At 43.1% G+C, this 18,155-nt stretch overlaps 1 protein-coding gene across 1 annotated transcript in view; it reads right to left on the bottom strand.

The window, feature by feature from the left end:
• The window catches only part of dcc (DCC netrin 1 receptor), a 600,603-nt gene that overhangs the window by 102,625 nt on the left and 479,823 nt on the right, over positions 1–18,155 (bottom strand). The window contains exons 17-18 of the mRNA XM_036936778.1: positions 14,486–14,658; positions 4,727–4,865 (exon numbers count right to left, since the gene is read on the bottom strand). Coding sequence (XP_036792673.1) covers positions 4,727–4,865; positions 14,486–14,658 — 312 coding nt within the window. The remainder of the gene's footprint in view (positions 1–4,726; positions 4,866–14,485; positions 14,659–18,155) is intronic.

The following is an 18,155-nucleotide window of genomic DNA, read 5'->3' as shown; positions in this document are numbered from 1 at the left end:
ATATAGGGAATAGGGATCCATAGGCCTCTGGTCTAAAGTAGTGCACTATATATAGGGAATAGGGTTCCATAGGGCTCTGGTCTAAAGTAGTGCACTATATATAGGGAATAGGGTTCCATAGGGCTCTGGTCTAAAGTAGTGCACTATATAGGGAATAGGGTTCCATAGGACTCTGGTCTAAAGTAGTGCACTATATAGGGAATAGGGTTCCATAGGGCTCTGGTCTAAAGTAGTGCACTACATAGGGAATAGGGTTCCATAGGGCTCTGGTCTAAAGTAGTGCACTATATATAGGGAATAGGGTTCCATAGGGCTCTGGTCTAAAGTAGTGCACTATATATAGGAAATAGGGTTCCATAGGGCTCTGGTCTAAAGTAGTGCACTACATAGGGAATAGGGTTCCATAGGGCTCTGGTCTAAAGTAGTGCACTATATAGGGAATAGGGTTCCATAGGGCTCTGGTCTAAAGTAGTGCACTATATAGGGAATAGGGTTCCATAGGGCTCTGGTCTAAAGTAGTGCACTATATAGGGAATAGGGTTCCATAGGGCTCTGGTCTAAAGTAGTGCACTATATAGGGAATAGGGTTCCATAGGGCTCTGGTCTAAAGTAGTGCACTATATAGGGAATAGGGTTCCATAGGGCTCTGGTCTAAAGTAGTGCACTATATAGGGAATAGGGTTCTATAGGGCTCTGGTCTAAAGTAGTGCACTATATATAGGGAATAGGGTTCTATAGGACTCTGGTCTAAAGTAGTGCACTATATAGGGAATAGGGTTCCATAGGGCTCTGGTCTAAAGTAGTGCACTATATAGGGAATAGGGTTCTATAGGGCTCTGGTCTAAAGTAGTGCACTATATAGGGAATAGGGTTCCATAGGGCTCTGGTCTAAAGTAGTGCACTATATAGGGAATAGGGTTCCATAGGGCTCTGGTCTAAAATAGTGCACTATATAGGGAATAGGGTTCCATAGGGCTCTGGTCTAAAGTAGTGCACTATATAGGGAATAGGGTTCCATAGGGCTCTGGTCTAAAGTAGTGCACTATATAGGGAATAGGGTTCCATAGGGCTCTGGTCTAAAGTAGTGCACTATATAGGGAATAGGGTTCCATAGGGTTCTGGTCTAAAGTACTGCACTACATTGGGAATGGGGTTCCATAGGGCTCTGGTCTAAAGTAGTGCACTATATAGGGAATAGGGTTCCATAGGGCTCTGGTCTAAAGTAGTGCACTATATAGGGAATAGGGTTCCATAGGGCTCTGGTCTAAAGTAGTGCACTATATAGGGAATAGGGTTCCATAGGGCTCTGGTCTAAAGTAGTGCACTATATAGGGAATAGGGTTCCATAGGGCTCTGGTCTAAAGTAGTGCACTATATAGGGAATAGGGTTCCATAGGGCTCTGGTCTAAAGTAGTGCACTATATATAGGGAATAAGGTTCCATAGGGTCCTGGGCTAAAGTAGTGCACTATATATAGGGAAAAGGGTTCCATAGGGCTCTGGTCTAAAGTAGTGCACTATATAGGGGATAGGGTTCCATATGGCTCTGGTCTAAAGTAGTGCACTATATAGGGAATAGGGTCCCATTTGGGACGCAGGCCCAAACAATGTTAAAAGCAATCACTAGCCAACATAGTCCAAACACGTATCAGGACTCCTATGATGTTCTCAGTAATTGTGATAGATTACCTGAGGGAGACTGAGGGGGTCAGGGGTTTACCAGAGAACATTCCTTCTAACAGAGCATTACATTACGACAAAGCTGATTAAAACCTGCTAGTGATCTGAACTAGGTCAGGTCACATTTAACACGCTGTCCTTTAAATGACCAAACAGAGGCTCTGAGACTGCGTTTACACAGGTAGCCCAACGCTGATATTTTGTCCAATTAGTGAGAATTAGTGTGAAACAAAATCTAAATGGGTCTGCCTGTGTTAACGTAGCCTGTAGTCATGTGACTAAGCAAAATCCTCACGTAGATTGTTAATCCTATAACTGACGTAGGTTTGACACAATGGATCTGGATCTGTCTCCACAAGCCGGTGCAATTATTTTTTTGTGCAGAACATTTTTTTTTCAGTTATAGAAGAAAAAATTATGTGCGTTGGTTTTATAACTTGAGTGTGAATCCTGGTTCCCTCCTGGCCATGCAGCAGGACCAGTGTACTATACCAGGAGGGAACCTGGATTTCTGCTTAAATTGGTCATCAAATGTGATCGGATCTTCATCTAAGTCACAACAATAGACACACACAGTGTGCTTAAACTAATTAATGTATTTTTCTTGTCTATATATATTTTTTTACATTTATTTAACTAGGCAAGTCAGTTAAGAACAAATTCTTATTTTCAATGACGGCCTAGGAACAGTGGGTTAACTGCCTTGTTCAGGGGGCAGAACGACAGATTTGTACAGCTCAGGGATATGAACTTGCAACCTTGTGGTTACTAGTCCAACGCTCTAACCACTAGGCTACCCTGTAACACTCACAGTGTAGGTTGGAAAAAGTATGTGAACCCCTTGGATAATGACTTCTCCAAACGCTAATGGGAGTCAGGAGTTCGCTAACCTGTAGTCCAATCAATGAGACGAGATTGGAGATGTTGGTTAGAGCTGCCTTGCCCTATAAAAAAACACTCACTAAAATTGAGTTTGCTGTTCACAAGAAGCATTGCCTGATGTGAACCATGCCTCGAACAAAAGAGATCTCAGAAGACCTAATATTAAGAATTGTTGACTTGCATAAAGCTGGAAAAGGTCACAAAAGTTTGTATAAAAGTCAGTCCACAGTAAGACAAATTGTCTATAATTTCAGCACGGTTGCTGCTCTCCCTAGGAGTGGCCATCCTGCAAAGATAACTGCAAGAGCACAGCGCAGAATGCTCAATGAGGTTAAGAAGAATCCCAGAGTGTCAGCTCAGGACTTACAGAAATCTCTGGAACATGGTAACATCTCTGTTGACGAGTCTACAATACGTAAAACACTAAACAAGAATGGAGTTAATGGGAGGACACCATCAACGGAAAAATGAATTCCCAAGTGTATCAAGACATTTTGCAGGAGAATGTTAGGCTATCTGTCTGCCAATTGAAGCTCGACAGAAGTTGGGTGATGTAACAGGACAATGACCCAAAACACAGAAGTAAATCAACAATACGCCTTCTGGAGTGGCCCAGTCAATCCTGACCTCAACCCAATTGAGATGCTGTGGCATGACGTCAAGAGAGCGGTTCACACCAGACATCCCAAGAATATTGCTGAACTGAAACAGTTTTGTAAAGAAGAATGGTCCAAAATTCCTCCTGACCGTTGTGCAGGTCTGATTCCCGACTACAGAAAACGTTTGGTTGAGGTTATTGCTGCCAAAGGAGGGTCAACCAGTTATTAAATCCAAGGGTTCACATACTTTTCCCACCATGCACTGTGAATGTTTACACGGTGTGTTCAATTAAGACATGAAAACGTATAATTGTTCAATTAAGACATCAATAGTTTGTGTGTTATTAGTTTAAGTGGACTGTGTTTGTCTGTTGTTGTGACTTAGATGAAGATCAGATCAAATGTGATGACCAATTGATGCAGAAATCCAGGTCATTCCAAAGGGTTCACATACTGTTGTTCTTGCTGCTGTATATTTGTTATATATTCTAAAGCGTTTTCTTCCGTTTTCTTAATCTTCCAAGTATACAAGCAGTGGACACTATTTAGGGCCCATAATACAATTCTTCAGAAAATGGGCGTGGCTTCACGTTTTCAGATTTGAATAAAATGTCGGAAAGTATGCAGTCCGACGAGAGCTGATACAAATTCACTGCTTTAACTAATTATGACAAATGTTAAGAACATGTTTAGCAATGTTGAGCAATGTAATAAAGTAATGACGCTAAACTTTAGTGAGAGAGAGAGAGAGAGAAAGACAACGAGAGTGAGAAAGACAAGGAGACAGAGAGAGAGAGAGAGAGAGAGAGAGTGAGAAAGGCAACGAGAGAGTGAGAAAGGCAACGAGAGAGTGAGAAAGACAACGAGACAGAGAGAGAGAGAGAGAGAGAGAGAGAGAGAGAGAGAGAGAGAGAGAGAGAGAGAGAAAGAGAAAGACAACGAGAGAGTGAGAAAGACAACGAGAGAGTGAGAAAGGCAACGAGACAGAGAGAGAGAGAGAGAGAGAGAGAGAGAGAAAGACAACAAGAGAAAGAGAGAGAGAGAAAGACAACGAGAGAGAGAGAGAGAGAAAGAGAGATAGAAAGACAACGAGAGAAAGACAACGAGAGAGAGAGAGAAAGACAACAAGAGAGAGAGAGAAAGAGAGAGAGAGAAAGACAACGAGAGAGAGAGAGAGAAAGACAACGAGAGAGAGAAAGACAACGAGAGAGAGAGAGAGAGAGAGAGAGAGAGACAACGAGAGAGAGAGAGAGAGAGAGTGAGAAAGACAACGAGAGAGAGAGAGAAAGACAACGAGAGAGAGAGAGAGAAAGAGAGAGAGAGAAAAACAACGAGAGAGAGAGAAAGACAACGAGAGAGAGAGAGAGAGACAACGAGAGAGAGAGAGAGAGAGAGAGAGAAAGACAACGAGAGAGAAAGACAACGAGAGAAAGACAACGAGAGAGAGAGACAGACAATGAGACAAAGACAACGAGAGAGAGAGAGAGAGAGAAAGACAACGAGAGAGAAAGACAACGAGAGAGCGACAGAGAGGGATCGAGGTTGAGAAAAGACAGCGCTCCTCACCTGCTTCGTACGTAGTGGCGTGAGCTGTCATACTCCACGTGCTGGACTTACGGCCCTTGGTGACCATGACAGCAAACTCATACATGGTGTTGGGTTTGAGGCCAGTGACGGTGTGGCTGAGGGCTGTAGTGTCTGCAGACTAGAGACAGAAAGAACATAACATCAAAACTATTCTGTCAGAGGACCCCACCGGTGTATAACAGTCTCATGTCCTTTGGGCTTTGTACTTTTTAACTATTAAAATGTTTTGCCACCCCAAAAATATATCAAATCAAATGACGAGATCAGTAGGGAGAGCACAGCACGAATCCCCGAGATGACAAGGTACAAATCTGTCGTTCTGCCCATGAACAGGCAGTTAACCCACCGTTCCTAGGCCGTCAATGAAAATAAGAATTTGTTCTTAACTGACTTGCCTAGTTGTATAAAGGTAAAATAGAACCTTTTAAAAAAGGGAGACTGTCTAGGAAAAACATTAGAGCTCAAAAACGTTTTTTTTTAATGAGCAATAACCCCACAGCAGGTCCTCATTGAGCCGGTAGTTTAAATCAAGCCTGCTGGGTGAACACAATACCTCAGGAGGCTGAAGAAATTTGGCTTGGCCCTTAAGACCCTCACAAACTTTTACAGATCCACCATGGAGAGCATCCTGTCTGTATCACACTGCCTGGTACGGCAATTGTACCGTCCTCATCCATAGGACTCTCCAGAGGGTGGTGCGGTCTGCCCAACACATCACTGGGGGCAAACTAACTGCCCCCCAGGACACCTATAGCACCCGATGTCACAGGAAGGACAAAAAGATCATCAAGGACCTCAGCCACCCGAGTCACGACCTGTTCATTTCATAAGTACAGTGGCATTCAGAAAGTATTCAGACCTTTTGACTTTTCCACATTTTGTTACATTACAGCCTTATTCTAAAATGTATAAAATAGTTTTTTTGCCCTCATCAATCTACAGACAATACCCCATAATGACATCACAATACCCCATAATGACATCACAATAACCCATAATGACATCACAATACCCCATAAAGAGTTTTTTATATAAATTTTTGCAAAAGGTTTTAAAAATAAAAAACAGAAAAAATACCTAATTTGAGATCAATTGATCATCTCCAGGTTTTCATCAAGGATCTCTCTGTACTTTGCTCCGTTCTTTTTCCCTCCATCCTGACTAGTCTCCCAGTCCCTGCCACTGAAAAACATCCCCACAGCATGATGCTGCCAACACCATGCTTCACCGTAGGGATGGTGCCAGGTTTCCTCCAGATGAGACTCTTGGCATTCAGGCCAAAGAGTTCAATCTTGGTTTCATCAGATCAGAGAATTTTGTTTCTCATTGTCTGAGAGTGGCCAGACAGGTGCCTTTTGGCAAACTCCAAGCAGACTGTCATGTGCCTTTTACTGAGGAGTGGCTTCTATCTGTCCACTCTGAACTTACAATGGCTAGCCTCAAGTCGTTATATATAAAAAATAAAATAAAAATGGTCCATTTAGCTATTTTGCTATTTGCCTCATGACTCCTGCATACTTCGTTGACTACAAACTTTCTTCACCCAACCGTGGTACCGACTATGTTTGTTCCCACACTCGGGACTCGGACTCTCTATTGGTTACACTGACTTTTGGCCTCCCATCCTATTCTAACCACCTCTCACCAGTTTGTATTGCTACCTGATGAAATTGCGGTACAACATGATCTTGTTGCCATCTGATGCACATTCAGATGTCATATATCAGCACTGCAGATCTCTCCCTGTCCTCTGCCATGCCTTGATTGTAGTACTGCTGATGATATCTGGAAATGTGCATGTACACCCTGGCCCATCTACTGCTGCTAGCCCCAAATCTGACTTGTGCTCTGATATCTGCTTCACTGATTTCTGCTCTCATAAAAGCCTGGGTTTTCTGCACGTTAACACTAGAAGTTTATTACCTAAAATGGATCAATTGAAAGTGTGGGTTCACAGCTCCAATCCAGATGTGTTAGTCATTACTGAGACGTGGTTCAAAAAGAGGGTTTTGAATACTGATGTTAACCTTTCTGGTTATAACCTTTTTCGGCAAGACAGATCTTCCAAAGGTGGGGGGAGTGGCAATCTTTACCAAGGATCACCTTCAGTGCTCGGTTGTCTCCACCAAGTCTGTCCCCAAACAATTTGATTTGCTGGTTTTAAGCATTAAACTTTCAAATAGCTCTTTGTTGACTGTTGTTAGGTGCTATCGTCCTCCATCTGCACCGGCCTGTACCCTACCTGCCCTAAGCTCTCTCCTGGCCCCTTACACTAAGTCTGAATTCATCCTAGGTGACCTAAACTGGGACATGCTTAAACCACCTGACCAAGTCCTAAAGCAATGGGACTCCCTAAATCTTTCTTAGAACATTACCAATCCCACAAGGTTTGACTCCAAACACCCATAAAAGGCTACTCTCCTCGATGTTATCCTTACAAATAATCCTGATAGGTATCAGTCTGGTGTTTTCTGTAATGACCTTAGTGATCACTGTTTTACAGCCTGTGGTCGTAATGGCTGCTCAGTGAAACGATCTGTCCTGATTTGTCATAGACGCTTGCTAAAAAACTTTAATGAACATGAACTGGCCTGTGTAAAATGGTATAGAATCAGCTTGATCCCTTCTGTCGAAGACACTTGAACCTTATTTTTTTTATATTTTCAGTGGTATTGTTAACAAACACTTAAAGAATTAAAAACAGGTTCAGCAACTGGTTCGTGATCTTGCAGAGTTACCCCACCTCAAGAATTGCATTTGGCTAAATGCTCAGCACACATGTACTCGGGCTGACTGGCTCTCGTTCAGGCAAATGAGAATTAAGTGCACTCAGGCTATCCGGAAGGCCAAAGTTAGTTACATTAAGGAGCAGTTCTCTCTCTGTGGGTCTAACCCCAAGAAGTTCTGGAAATTGGTTAAAAACCTGGAGAATAAACCCTCCTCCTCACAGCTGCCCATGTCCCTTAATGTTAATGTTGATGATGTGGTTGTTACTGACAAGAAGCACATGGCTGAGCTCTTTAATCATTACTTCATTAAGTCAGGATTCCTATTTGACTCAGCCATGTCACCTTGCCCGTCCAACATTTCCTCATCTCCCATCCCTTCTAATGCAACTATCCCGATGCTACTCCCTCTTTTTCCCCTGCCCCGCTACAAAGTTTCTCCCTGCAGGCAGTCACTGAGTCCGAGGTGCTAAAGGAGCTCCTTAAACTTGACCCCAAAAAAACGTATCGGGTCAGAAGGTTTAGACCATTTCTTCTTTAAGGTTGCTGCCCCTATCATCAGCAAGCCTATCCGTCACGTTCTGACCTTAGTTCCTTTGTCATGTCTTTGTTTTAGTATGGTCAGGGCGTGAGTTGGGTGGGTTGTCTATGTTAGTTTGTCTATGATTTGGGATTTTCTGTGTTCGGCCTGGTATGGTTCTCAATCAGAGGCCGCTGTCAATCGTTGTTAGGTAGCCCAATTTCACTTTTGAGTTGTGGGTGTTTATTTTCCGTTGTCAGTGTTTGTTTCCACACGGAACTGTTTCGGTTTTGTTTTGTCACGTTGTCGTTTATTGTTTTGTTCAGTGTTCTTATAAAAAAAAACAAGATGAACCCTTACCACGCTGCGTATTGGTCCGATCCTTGCTACTCTTCCTCAGAAGAGGAATAAGAAAGCCGTTACATTATCTCCAACCTTTTTATCCTCTCCTTTCTGGGGAGGTTCCCATTGCTTGGAAGGTTTAGACCCTTTCTTCTTTAAGGTTGCTGCCCCTATCATCACCAAGCCTGTCTCCAACCTTTTTAACCTGTCTCTCCTTTCTGGGGAGGTTCCCATTGCTTGGAAGGTTTAGACCCTTTCTTCTTTAAGGTTGCTGCCCCTATCATCACCAAGCCTGTCTCCAACCTTTTTAACCTGTCTCTCCTTTCTGGGGAGGTTCCCATTGCTTGGAAGGCAGCCACAGTTCATCCTTTATTTAAAGGGGGAGATCAAACTGATCCTAACTGTTTATTAAAAGTGTTGGAAAAACGATTCGATAATCAACTGACTGGCCTTCTTGATGTCTATAGTATTCTCTCGGGTATTGCAATCTGGTTTCCGCTCAGGTTATGGATGTGTCACTGCAACCTTAAAGGTCCTCAATGATGTCACCATTTCCCTTGATTCCAATCAATGTTGTGCTGCTATTTTTATTGACTTGGCCGAAGCGTTTGATACGGTAGATCCTTCCATTCTTGTGGGCCGGCTAAGGAGTATTTGTGTCTCTGAGGGGTCTTTGGCCTAACTACCTCTCTCAAAGAGCGCAACATCTGCTGTCTCAGCCACTGCCTGTCAACAAGGGAGTACCCCAAGGCTCAATCCTAGGTCCCACGCTCTTCTCAATTTACATCAACAACATAGCTCAGGGAGTAGGAAGCTCGCTCATCCATTTACATGCAGATGATTCCCCTAAATCAAAGCTGCAGGCTAAAGTTAAATCTAGACTTGGTTTCAAATCAAATCAAATGTATTTGTCACATACACATGGTTAGCGGATGTTAATGCGAGTTTAGCGAAATGCTTGTGCTTCTAGTTCCGACAATGCAGTAATAACCAACGAGTAATCTAACCTAACAATTCCACAACTACTACCTTATACACACAAGTGTAAAGGGATAAAGAATATGTACATAAAGATATATGAATGAGTGATGGTACAGAGCGGCATAGGCAAGATACAGTAGATGGTATCGAGTACAGTATATACATATGAGATGAGTAATGTAGGGTATGTAAACATTATATTAAGGAGCATTGTTTAAAGTGGCTAGTGATACATGTATTACATAAAGATGCAGTAGATGATATAGAGTACAGTATATACATATGAGATGAGTAATGTAGGGTATGTAAACATTATATTAAGTAGCATTGTTTAAAGTAGCTAGTGATATATTTTACATACATTTCCATTATTAAAGTGGCTGGAGTTGAGTCAGTGTGTTGGCAGCAGCCACTCAATGTTAGTGGTGGCTGTTTAACAGTCTGATGGCCTTGAGATAGAAGCTGTTTTTCAGTCTCTCGGTCCCTGCTTTGATGCACCTGTACTGACCTCGCCTTCTGGATGATAGCGGGGTGAACAGGCCGTGGCTCGGGTGGTTGTTGTCCTTGATGATCTTTATGGCCTTCTTGTGACATCGGGTGGTGTAGGTGTCCTGGAGGGCAGGTAGTTTGCCCCCGGTGATGCGTTGTGCAGACCTCACTACCCTCTGGAGAGCCTTACGGTTGTGGGCGGAGCAGTTGCCATACCAGGCGGTGATACAGCCCGACAGGATGCTCTCGATTGTGCATCTGTAGAAGTTTGTGAGTGCTTTTGGTGACAAGCCGAATTTCTTCAGGTTTCCTCCATCGTAATCGCTCCTCTTTCACCCCAGCTGCCAAACTAACCCTGATTCAGATAACCATCCTACCCAAGCTAGATTACAGAGACACAATTTATAGATTGGCAGGTAAGGGTGCTCTCGAGCGGCTAGATGTTCCTTACCATTCGATCATCAGATTTGCCACCAATGCTCCTTATAGGACACATCACTGCACTCTATACTCCTCCGTAAACTGGTCATCTCTGTAAACCCGTCACAAGACCCACTGGTTGATGCTTCTCTCTCTCTCTCTCTCTCTCGCTCTCTCTCTCTCTCTCTCTCTCTCTCTCTCTCTTTCTCTCCCTCTCTCTCTCTCTCTCTCTCTCTCTCTCCAGAGCTACTGTCATCTCTACTCTCCCTACCTGGCAGTAGCTATTGTCATCTCTACTCTCCCCCACCCGGCAGTAGCTGCTGTCATCTCTACTCTCCCTACCTGGCAGTATCTACTGTCATCTCTACTCTCCCTACTGTCATCTCTACTCTCCCTACTGTCATCTCTACCTGGCAGTAGCTACTGTCATCTCCACTCTCACTACCTGACAGTAGATACTGTCATCTCTACTCTCCCTACTGTCATCTCTACCTGGCAGTAGCTACTGTCATCTCCACTCTCACTACCTGGCAGTAGCTACTGTCATCTCTACTCTCCCTACCTGGCAGTAGCTACTGTCATCTCCACTCTCATTACCTGACAGTAGATACTGTCATCTCTACTCTCCCTACTGTCATCTCAACCTGGCAGTAGCTACTGTCATCTCCACTCTCACTAACTGACAGTAGCTACTGTCATCTCTACTCTCCCTACTGTCATCTCTACCTGGCAGTAGCTACTGTCATCTCCACTCTCACTACCTGACAGTAGATACTGTCATCTCTACTCTCCCTACTTTCATCTCTACTCTCCCTACTGTCATCTCTACCTGGCAGTAGCTACTGTCATCTCCACTCTCACTACCTGACAGTAGATACTGTCATCTCTACTCTCCCTACCTGGCAGTAGCTACTGTCATCTATACCTCCCTACTGTCATCTCTACTCTCACTACCTGGCAGTAGCTACTGTCATCTCCACTCTCACTACCTGACAGTAGATACTGTCATCTCTACTCTCCCTACCTGGCAGTAGCTACTGTCATCTATACCTCCCTACTGTCATCTCTACTCTCACTACCTGGCAGTAGCTACTGTCATCTCCACTCTCACTACCTGACAGTAGATACTGTCATCTCTACTCTCCCTACTGTCATCTCTACTCTCCCTACTGTCATCTCTACTCTCACTACCTGACAGTAGATACTGTCATCTCTACTCTCCCTACTGTCATCTCCACTCTGACTACCTGACAGTAGATACTTTCATCTCTACTCTCCCTACTTTCATCTCTACTCTCCCTACTGTCATCTCCACTCTCACTACCTGACAGTAGATACTGTCATCTCTACTCTCCCTTCTGTCATCTCTACCCTCCCTACTGTCATCTCTACTCTCACTACCTGGCAGTAGCTACTGTCATCTCCACTCTCACAACCTGACAGTAGATACTGTCATCTATACCTCCCTACTGTCATCTCTACTCTCACTACCTGGCAGTAGCTACTGTCATCTCTCTTCTGACCATCCTACCCATGCTAGACTAAGGAGATGTAATTTATAGATTGGCAGGTAAGGGTGCACTCGAGTGGCTAGATGTTCTTTACCATTCGGCCATCAGATTTGCCACCAATGCTCCTTATAGAACATATCACTGCACTCTATGCTCCTCTGTAAACTGGTCATCTCTGCCTCCACATACAACACCTGTTCTGCCAATCACATTTTGTTGAAGGTCCCCAAAACACACACATCCCTGGTTCGCATGTCTTTTCAGTTTGCTGCAGCTAGCGGCTGCAGCTAGTTTTTATCAGTTGTGGCTGCTTCGTGTGATGTGTTGTTCTATCTACCTTCTTTACCTTTGTACTGTTGACTGTGATAATGTTTGCACCATCTTGTGCTGCTACCATGTTGGGCTGCTACCATGTTGGGCTGCTACCATGTTGGGCTGCTACCATGTTGTGCTGCTACCATGTTGTGCTGCTACCATGTTGTTGTTATGTTGTGCTGCTACCATGTTTTGTGCTGCTACCATGTTGTGTTGCTACCATGTTGGGCTAATACCATGTTTTGTGCTGCTACCATGTTGGGCTTCTACCATGTTGGGCTGCTACCATGTTTTGTGCTGCTACCATGTTGCGCTGCTACCATCTTGTTGTTATGTTGTGCTGCTACCATGTTTTGTGCTGCTACCATGTTGGGCTGCTACCATGTTGGGCTAATACCATGTTTTGTGCTGCTACCATGTTGGGCTGCTACCATGTTGGGCTGCTACCATGTTGGGCTGCTACCATGTTGTGCTGCTACCATGTTGTGCTGCTACCATGTTGGGCTGCTACCATGTTGGGCTAATACCATGTTTTGTGCTGCTACCATGTTGGGCTGCTACCATGTTGTTCTGCTACCATGTTTTGTGCTGCTACCATGTTGGGCTGCTACCATGTTGTTCTGCTACCATGTTGTTCTGCTACCATGTTGTGCTGCTACTATGTTGTTCTGCTACCATGTTGGGCTGCTACCATGTTGTGCTGCTACCATGTTGTGCTGCTACCATGTTGTGCTGCTACCATGTTGTGCTGCTACCATGTTGTGTTGCTACCATGTTGTGTTGCTACCATGTTGTGTTGCTATCATGTTTTGTGTTGCTACCATGTTGTGCTGCTACCATCTTGTTGTCATGTTGTGTTGCTACCATGCCGTGTTGTCATGTGTTGCTGCCTTGCTATGTTGTCGTCTTAGGTCTCCCTTTATTTAGTGTTGTCTCTCTTGTTGTGAAATGTGTTTTGTCCTATATTTATATTGTTTTAAAAAATAAAATAAAATTATACCAGGCCCACGTCCAAGCCGGAGGCCTTTTTCCTGTTCCTAGACCATCAGTGTAAATAAGAATTTGTTCTTAACTGACTTGCCTTGTTAAATAAAGATAAATAAATAAATAAAACATCCCACCCTGTCAGAATAGAACTACAGATCCCATCCTGTCAGAATAGAACTACAGGTTCCATCCTGTCAGAATAGAACTACAGATCCCATCGTGTCAGAATAGAACTACAGCTCCCATCCTGTCAGAATATAACTACAGATCCCATCCTGTCAGAATAGAACTACATGTTCCATCCTGTCAGAATAGGACTACAGGTTCCATCCTGTCAGAATAGAACTACAGATCCCATCCTGTCAGAGTAGAACTACAGATCCCATCCTGTCAGAGTAGAACTACAGATACCATAAAGGTTAAATAAAATAAATAAATAAACACATAAAGGTCTGATTGGTGGAGTGGTTGTCCTTCTGGAAGGTTCTCCCATCTCCACAGAGGAACTCTGGAGCTCTGTCAGAGTGACCATCGGGTTCTTGGTCATCTCCTTGACCAAGGCCCTTCTCCCCGGATTGCTCAGTTTAGCCGGGCGGCCAGCTCTAGGAAGGGTATTGGTGGTTCAGAACTTCTTCCATTTACGAATGATGGAGGCCACTGTGTTCTTGGGGAGCTTCAATGCTGCAGACATTTTTTTGGTACCCTTCCCCAGATCTGTGCCTTTGTCACAATCCTGTCTCGGAGCTCTACGGACAACTTCTTCGACCTCGTGGCTTGGTCTTTGCTCTGACATGCACTGTCAACTGTGGGACCTTTATATAGACAGGTGTGCACCTTTCCATGTCCAAGCAATAGAATTGACCACAGGTGGACTCCAATGAAGTTGTATAAACATCTCAAGGAGGATAAATGGAAACAGGATGCAGCTGAGCTCAATTCCGGGTCTCATAGCAAAGGGTCTGAATAGTTATGTATTTGCATAACTATTAATTTGCAAAATGTTCAAAAAAACATGTTTTCGCTTTGTCATTATTGTGTATAGATTGATGAGAAATTATTTTTTACAAAATGTGGAAAAAGTCAAGGGGTCTGAATACTGTATAGATAGTAGTGTATTTCTTAATTCCATTATTTTCCTTTTAGATGTGTGCGTATTGTTAGATATTACTACACTGCTGGAGCTAGAAACACAAGCATTTCGCTACACCCACAATAGCATCTGCTAAATATGTGTACGTGACCAATAAACACTGGATTTATTAAAGACAAACAATATTTCTGAAAACAGGTTTCCAAAAATAGAATAATGCAACAAAAATATAACCCTACCAATTTAAATTTCTTGCGACAGAATTTCAACATAAATGAAAAATAACTGAAGTAGAAAACCAGCCGTGAGCCGAGAGACACACAAGCCCACAGACAAACACACAACCCATGACCTTACCTTGAACTTCCCGCTAGTAGAGTAGCTGGTCTTCCACTTGACGGAGTAGTAGCGAACCTCAGTGGTCTTCTGGTTCTTGGTCATGGAGTTGTCTGCCCAGCTGACCCTGACAGAGTCTGGGGTCAGGGCCACGGCCTGGACACCTACTGGGGGGATCATGGGGGTGGACGTATCTGGCATGGGAGTAGGATATTTATCAAACAGATGGAACAGATCGTCGTCTGACGGATCAATGGAGTCTGGATGTGGAGTATTTAGGACATGCAACAAACAGCCATGGAGCAGCGAATGAAGAGTTAGTGAAGGGTGAGTGAAGGGTTAGTGAAGGGATAGTGAAGGGTTAATGAAGGGATAGTGAAGGGATAGTGAAGGGATAGTGAAGGGATAGTGAAGGGTTAGTGAAGGGATAGTGAAGGGATAGTGAAGGGATAGTGAAGGGATAGTGAAGGGTTAGTGAAGGGATAGTGAAGGGATAGTGAAGGGATAGTGAAGGGTTAGTGAAGGGATAGTGAAGGATTAGTGAAGGGATAGTGAAGGGTTAGTGAAGGATTAGTGAAGGGATAGTGAAGGATTAGTGAAGGGATAGTGAAGGATTAGTGAAGGGATAGTGAAGGATTAGTGAAGGGATAGTGAAGGATTAGTGAAGGGATAGTGAAGGATTAGTGAAGGGATAGTGAAGGATTAGTGAAGGATAGTGAAGGATTAGTGAAGGGATAGTGAAGGGTTAGTGAAGGGATAGTGAAGGGATAGTGAAGGGATAGTGAAGGGTTAGTGAAGGGATAGTGAAGGGATAGTGAAGGGATAGTGAAGGGTTAGTGAAGGATTAGTGAAGGGATAGTGAAGGGATAGTGAAGGGTTAGTGAAGGGTTAGTGAAGGGATAGTGAAGGGATAGTGAAGGGTTAGTGAAGGGATAGTGAAGGGTTAGTGAAGGGTTAGTGAAAGGATATTGAAGGGATAGTGAAGGATTAGTGAAGAGGGAGTGAAGGGTTAGTGAAGGGATAGTGAAGGGATAGTGAAGAGATAGTGAAGGGATAGTGAAGGATTAGTGAAGAGGGAGTGAAGAGGGAGTGAAGAGGTAGTGAAGGATTAGTGCAGGGTTAGTGAAGGGTTAGTGAAGGGATAGTGAAGGGATAGTGAAGGGATAGTGAAGGGATAGTGAAGGATTAGTGAAGGGTTAGTGAAGGGATAGTGAAGGGTGAGTGAAGGGTGAGTGAAGATAAACCATGCAACCAAGAAAAGTGAGGGAGTGAGGAGTGGAAAGACAAGAGAAAGATGGAAGTGACAAACACAGAAAGAGAAGACAATTAGAAAGGAGACAGACTACAGCAGAGCTACATTACCACTAATAAGGGTGCTACTAGCCCAACGACCAGTGAACTAGCCTAAAATAACTGCACAGTGTTTCCAGATTTCTAGGAAATATGACCTATAATTACTTACAATATTTGTGAAATAGTGATCCTTAGAATTGAGTATGTTAATTAAAAAGCAGGAGTGTAAGCCTATCCCAACAACAGAATGGTGTGGGCGTATACAAGTCATAAAAAATATTCATGCAAGTAGACTGCTGATTGGCCAACTTATCCTCCTCTAGACCGTTGATTGGCCAGCTCATCCTCCTCGGGGAGGCGACATCATGTTCTATGAGGAAATAGCAAGCTTTTTTTTTAAGTGTTTTTTTTTTCTTTCTTCTCTCCAATTGGTCACAGGTGTGAGTATAGAACAAGTCAACAACATTATTTGCATATGAGTTAACTGAATATTATATTTTAAAAGTGAGATTATCACTGGACAGTTATTTTAACTAGTTAACTAGCGTTAACTACCAGTGACACCTACAGTCACACCTAAGATCCGAGAAAACAGATAGTTACACCGTCTACGGCTGAGCAGCTATTAGAAGACAGTAACTACGGAGCTGTAGCAAATGAAACACAGTAAATGTTGGAAACCTAAAGACAACAGGTATTATACCTAAACACATTAAGTAAAGTTATTAATGTCTACCGAGGAAAGACAGGTAGATGTAAAAAAAAAACACATTAAGCATCAAAGTTAAAAACCTCATTCTGACACCTGAATTCATGTCTGCATCGTGTTGTCAACAACAAATACGTTTTTCCCACCAATCAAGGAGAGATGAACGAGGCTCTGAGTAATGGGACTGATACCTGACCGCATCATTGGTTAAAGTCAGAGCCCAATATTAGAATACCGATGAACAAATCAAAGACTAAACAAGAGGTCTCAATCATACATCTGGTGGGTGCCAGCAGTATGGTGTGAAATAAATAATGCTCTCTCTCTCTCTCTCTCTCCCTCTCTCTCTCCCTCTCTCTCTCTCTCTTCCCACCTTTCCCTTTTGCTGCGGTGTTTATTGGTGAGCCTTTAATGCAGATCGTAAAGATGTGAGCCAGAATTAAATGCAGACAGGCGCTGGGCTGGCTTTCCATCAAGTTATATTTCTAAGAAAGATTGGTGTCTACGGGATTAGAATGCAATAGTAGTGAATTGAATTCTCTCAGGTATCAGTCAGTGTGTTGGCTACTTTATCGTGTGTGTGTGTTTGGTGTGTGGTTGGTGTGTGTTTGGTGTGTGTTTGAGAGAGAGAGAGAGAGAGAGAGAGAGAGAGAGAGAGAGAGAGAGAGAGAGAAAGAGAGAAAGAGAGAGTGAGTGCATCTTTCTCTCAGGCATCAATCAGTATGGGAATACTTCTACTCCCTGTGACCTTGTAGGGACAGTCAAGTAGCATACCAGGGTAGTCTGTTGGGATCTGTAGTCCTATTCTGACAGGATGGAATCTGTAGTTCTACTCTGACAGGATGGGATCTCTATTTCTACTCTGATAGGATGGAATATGTAGTCCTATTCTGACAGGATGGAACCTGTAGTTCTATTCTGACAGGATGGGATCTGTAGTCCTATTCTGACAGGATGGGATCTGTAGTTCTATTCTGACAGGGTGGGATCTGTAGTTCTACTCTGACAGGATGGGATCTGTAGTTCTACTCTGACAGGATGGGACCTGTAGTTCTATTCTGACAGGATGGGATCTGTAGTTCTACTCTGATAGGATGGGATCTGTAGTTCTATTCTGACAGGATGGGATCTGTAGTTCTATTCTGACAGGATGGGATCTGTAGTTCTACTCTGACAGGATGGGACCTGTAGTTCTATTCTGACAGGATGGGATCTGTAGTTCTACTCTGACAGGATGGGACCTGTAGTTCTACTCTGATAGGATGGGACCTGTAGTTCTATCTGTAGTTCTATTCTGACAGGATGGGACCTGTAGTTCTACTCTGGGACCTGTACAGGTCCCATCCTATCAGACATGGTAATAAACATGACTATAAACATGGTAATAAACATGACTATGACTATAAACATGATAATAAACATGGTAATAAACATGACTATAAACATGATAATAAACATGGTAATAAACATGACTATAAACATGATAATAAACATGGTAATAAACATGACTATAAACATGATAATAAACATGGTAATAAACATGGTAATAAACATGGTAATAAACATGACTATAAACATGATAATAAACATGGTAATAAACATGACTATAAACATGATAATAAACATGATAATAAACATGGTAATAAACATGACTATAAACATGGTAATAAACATGGTAATAAACATGGT

The sequence above is a fragment of the Oncorhynchus mykiss genome, chromosome 12 (genome assembly GCF_013265735.2).
Source record: "Oncorhynchus mykiss isolate Arlee chromosome 12, USDA_OmykA_1.1, whole genome shotgun sequence".
In the NCBI taxonomy this organism is placed as follows: domain Eukaryota; kingdom Metazoa; phylum Chordata; class Actinopteri; order Salmoniformes; family Salmonidae; genus Oncorhynchus; species Oncorhynchus mykiss.
Note: the sequence above shows the minus strand (reverse complement) of the source record. Positions and strands in the feature narration are given on the sequence as shown.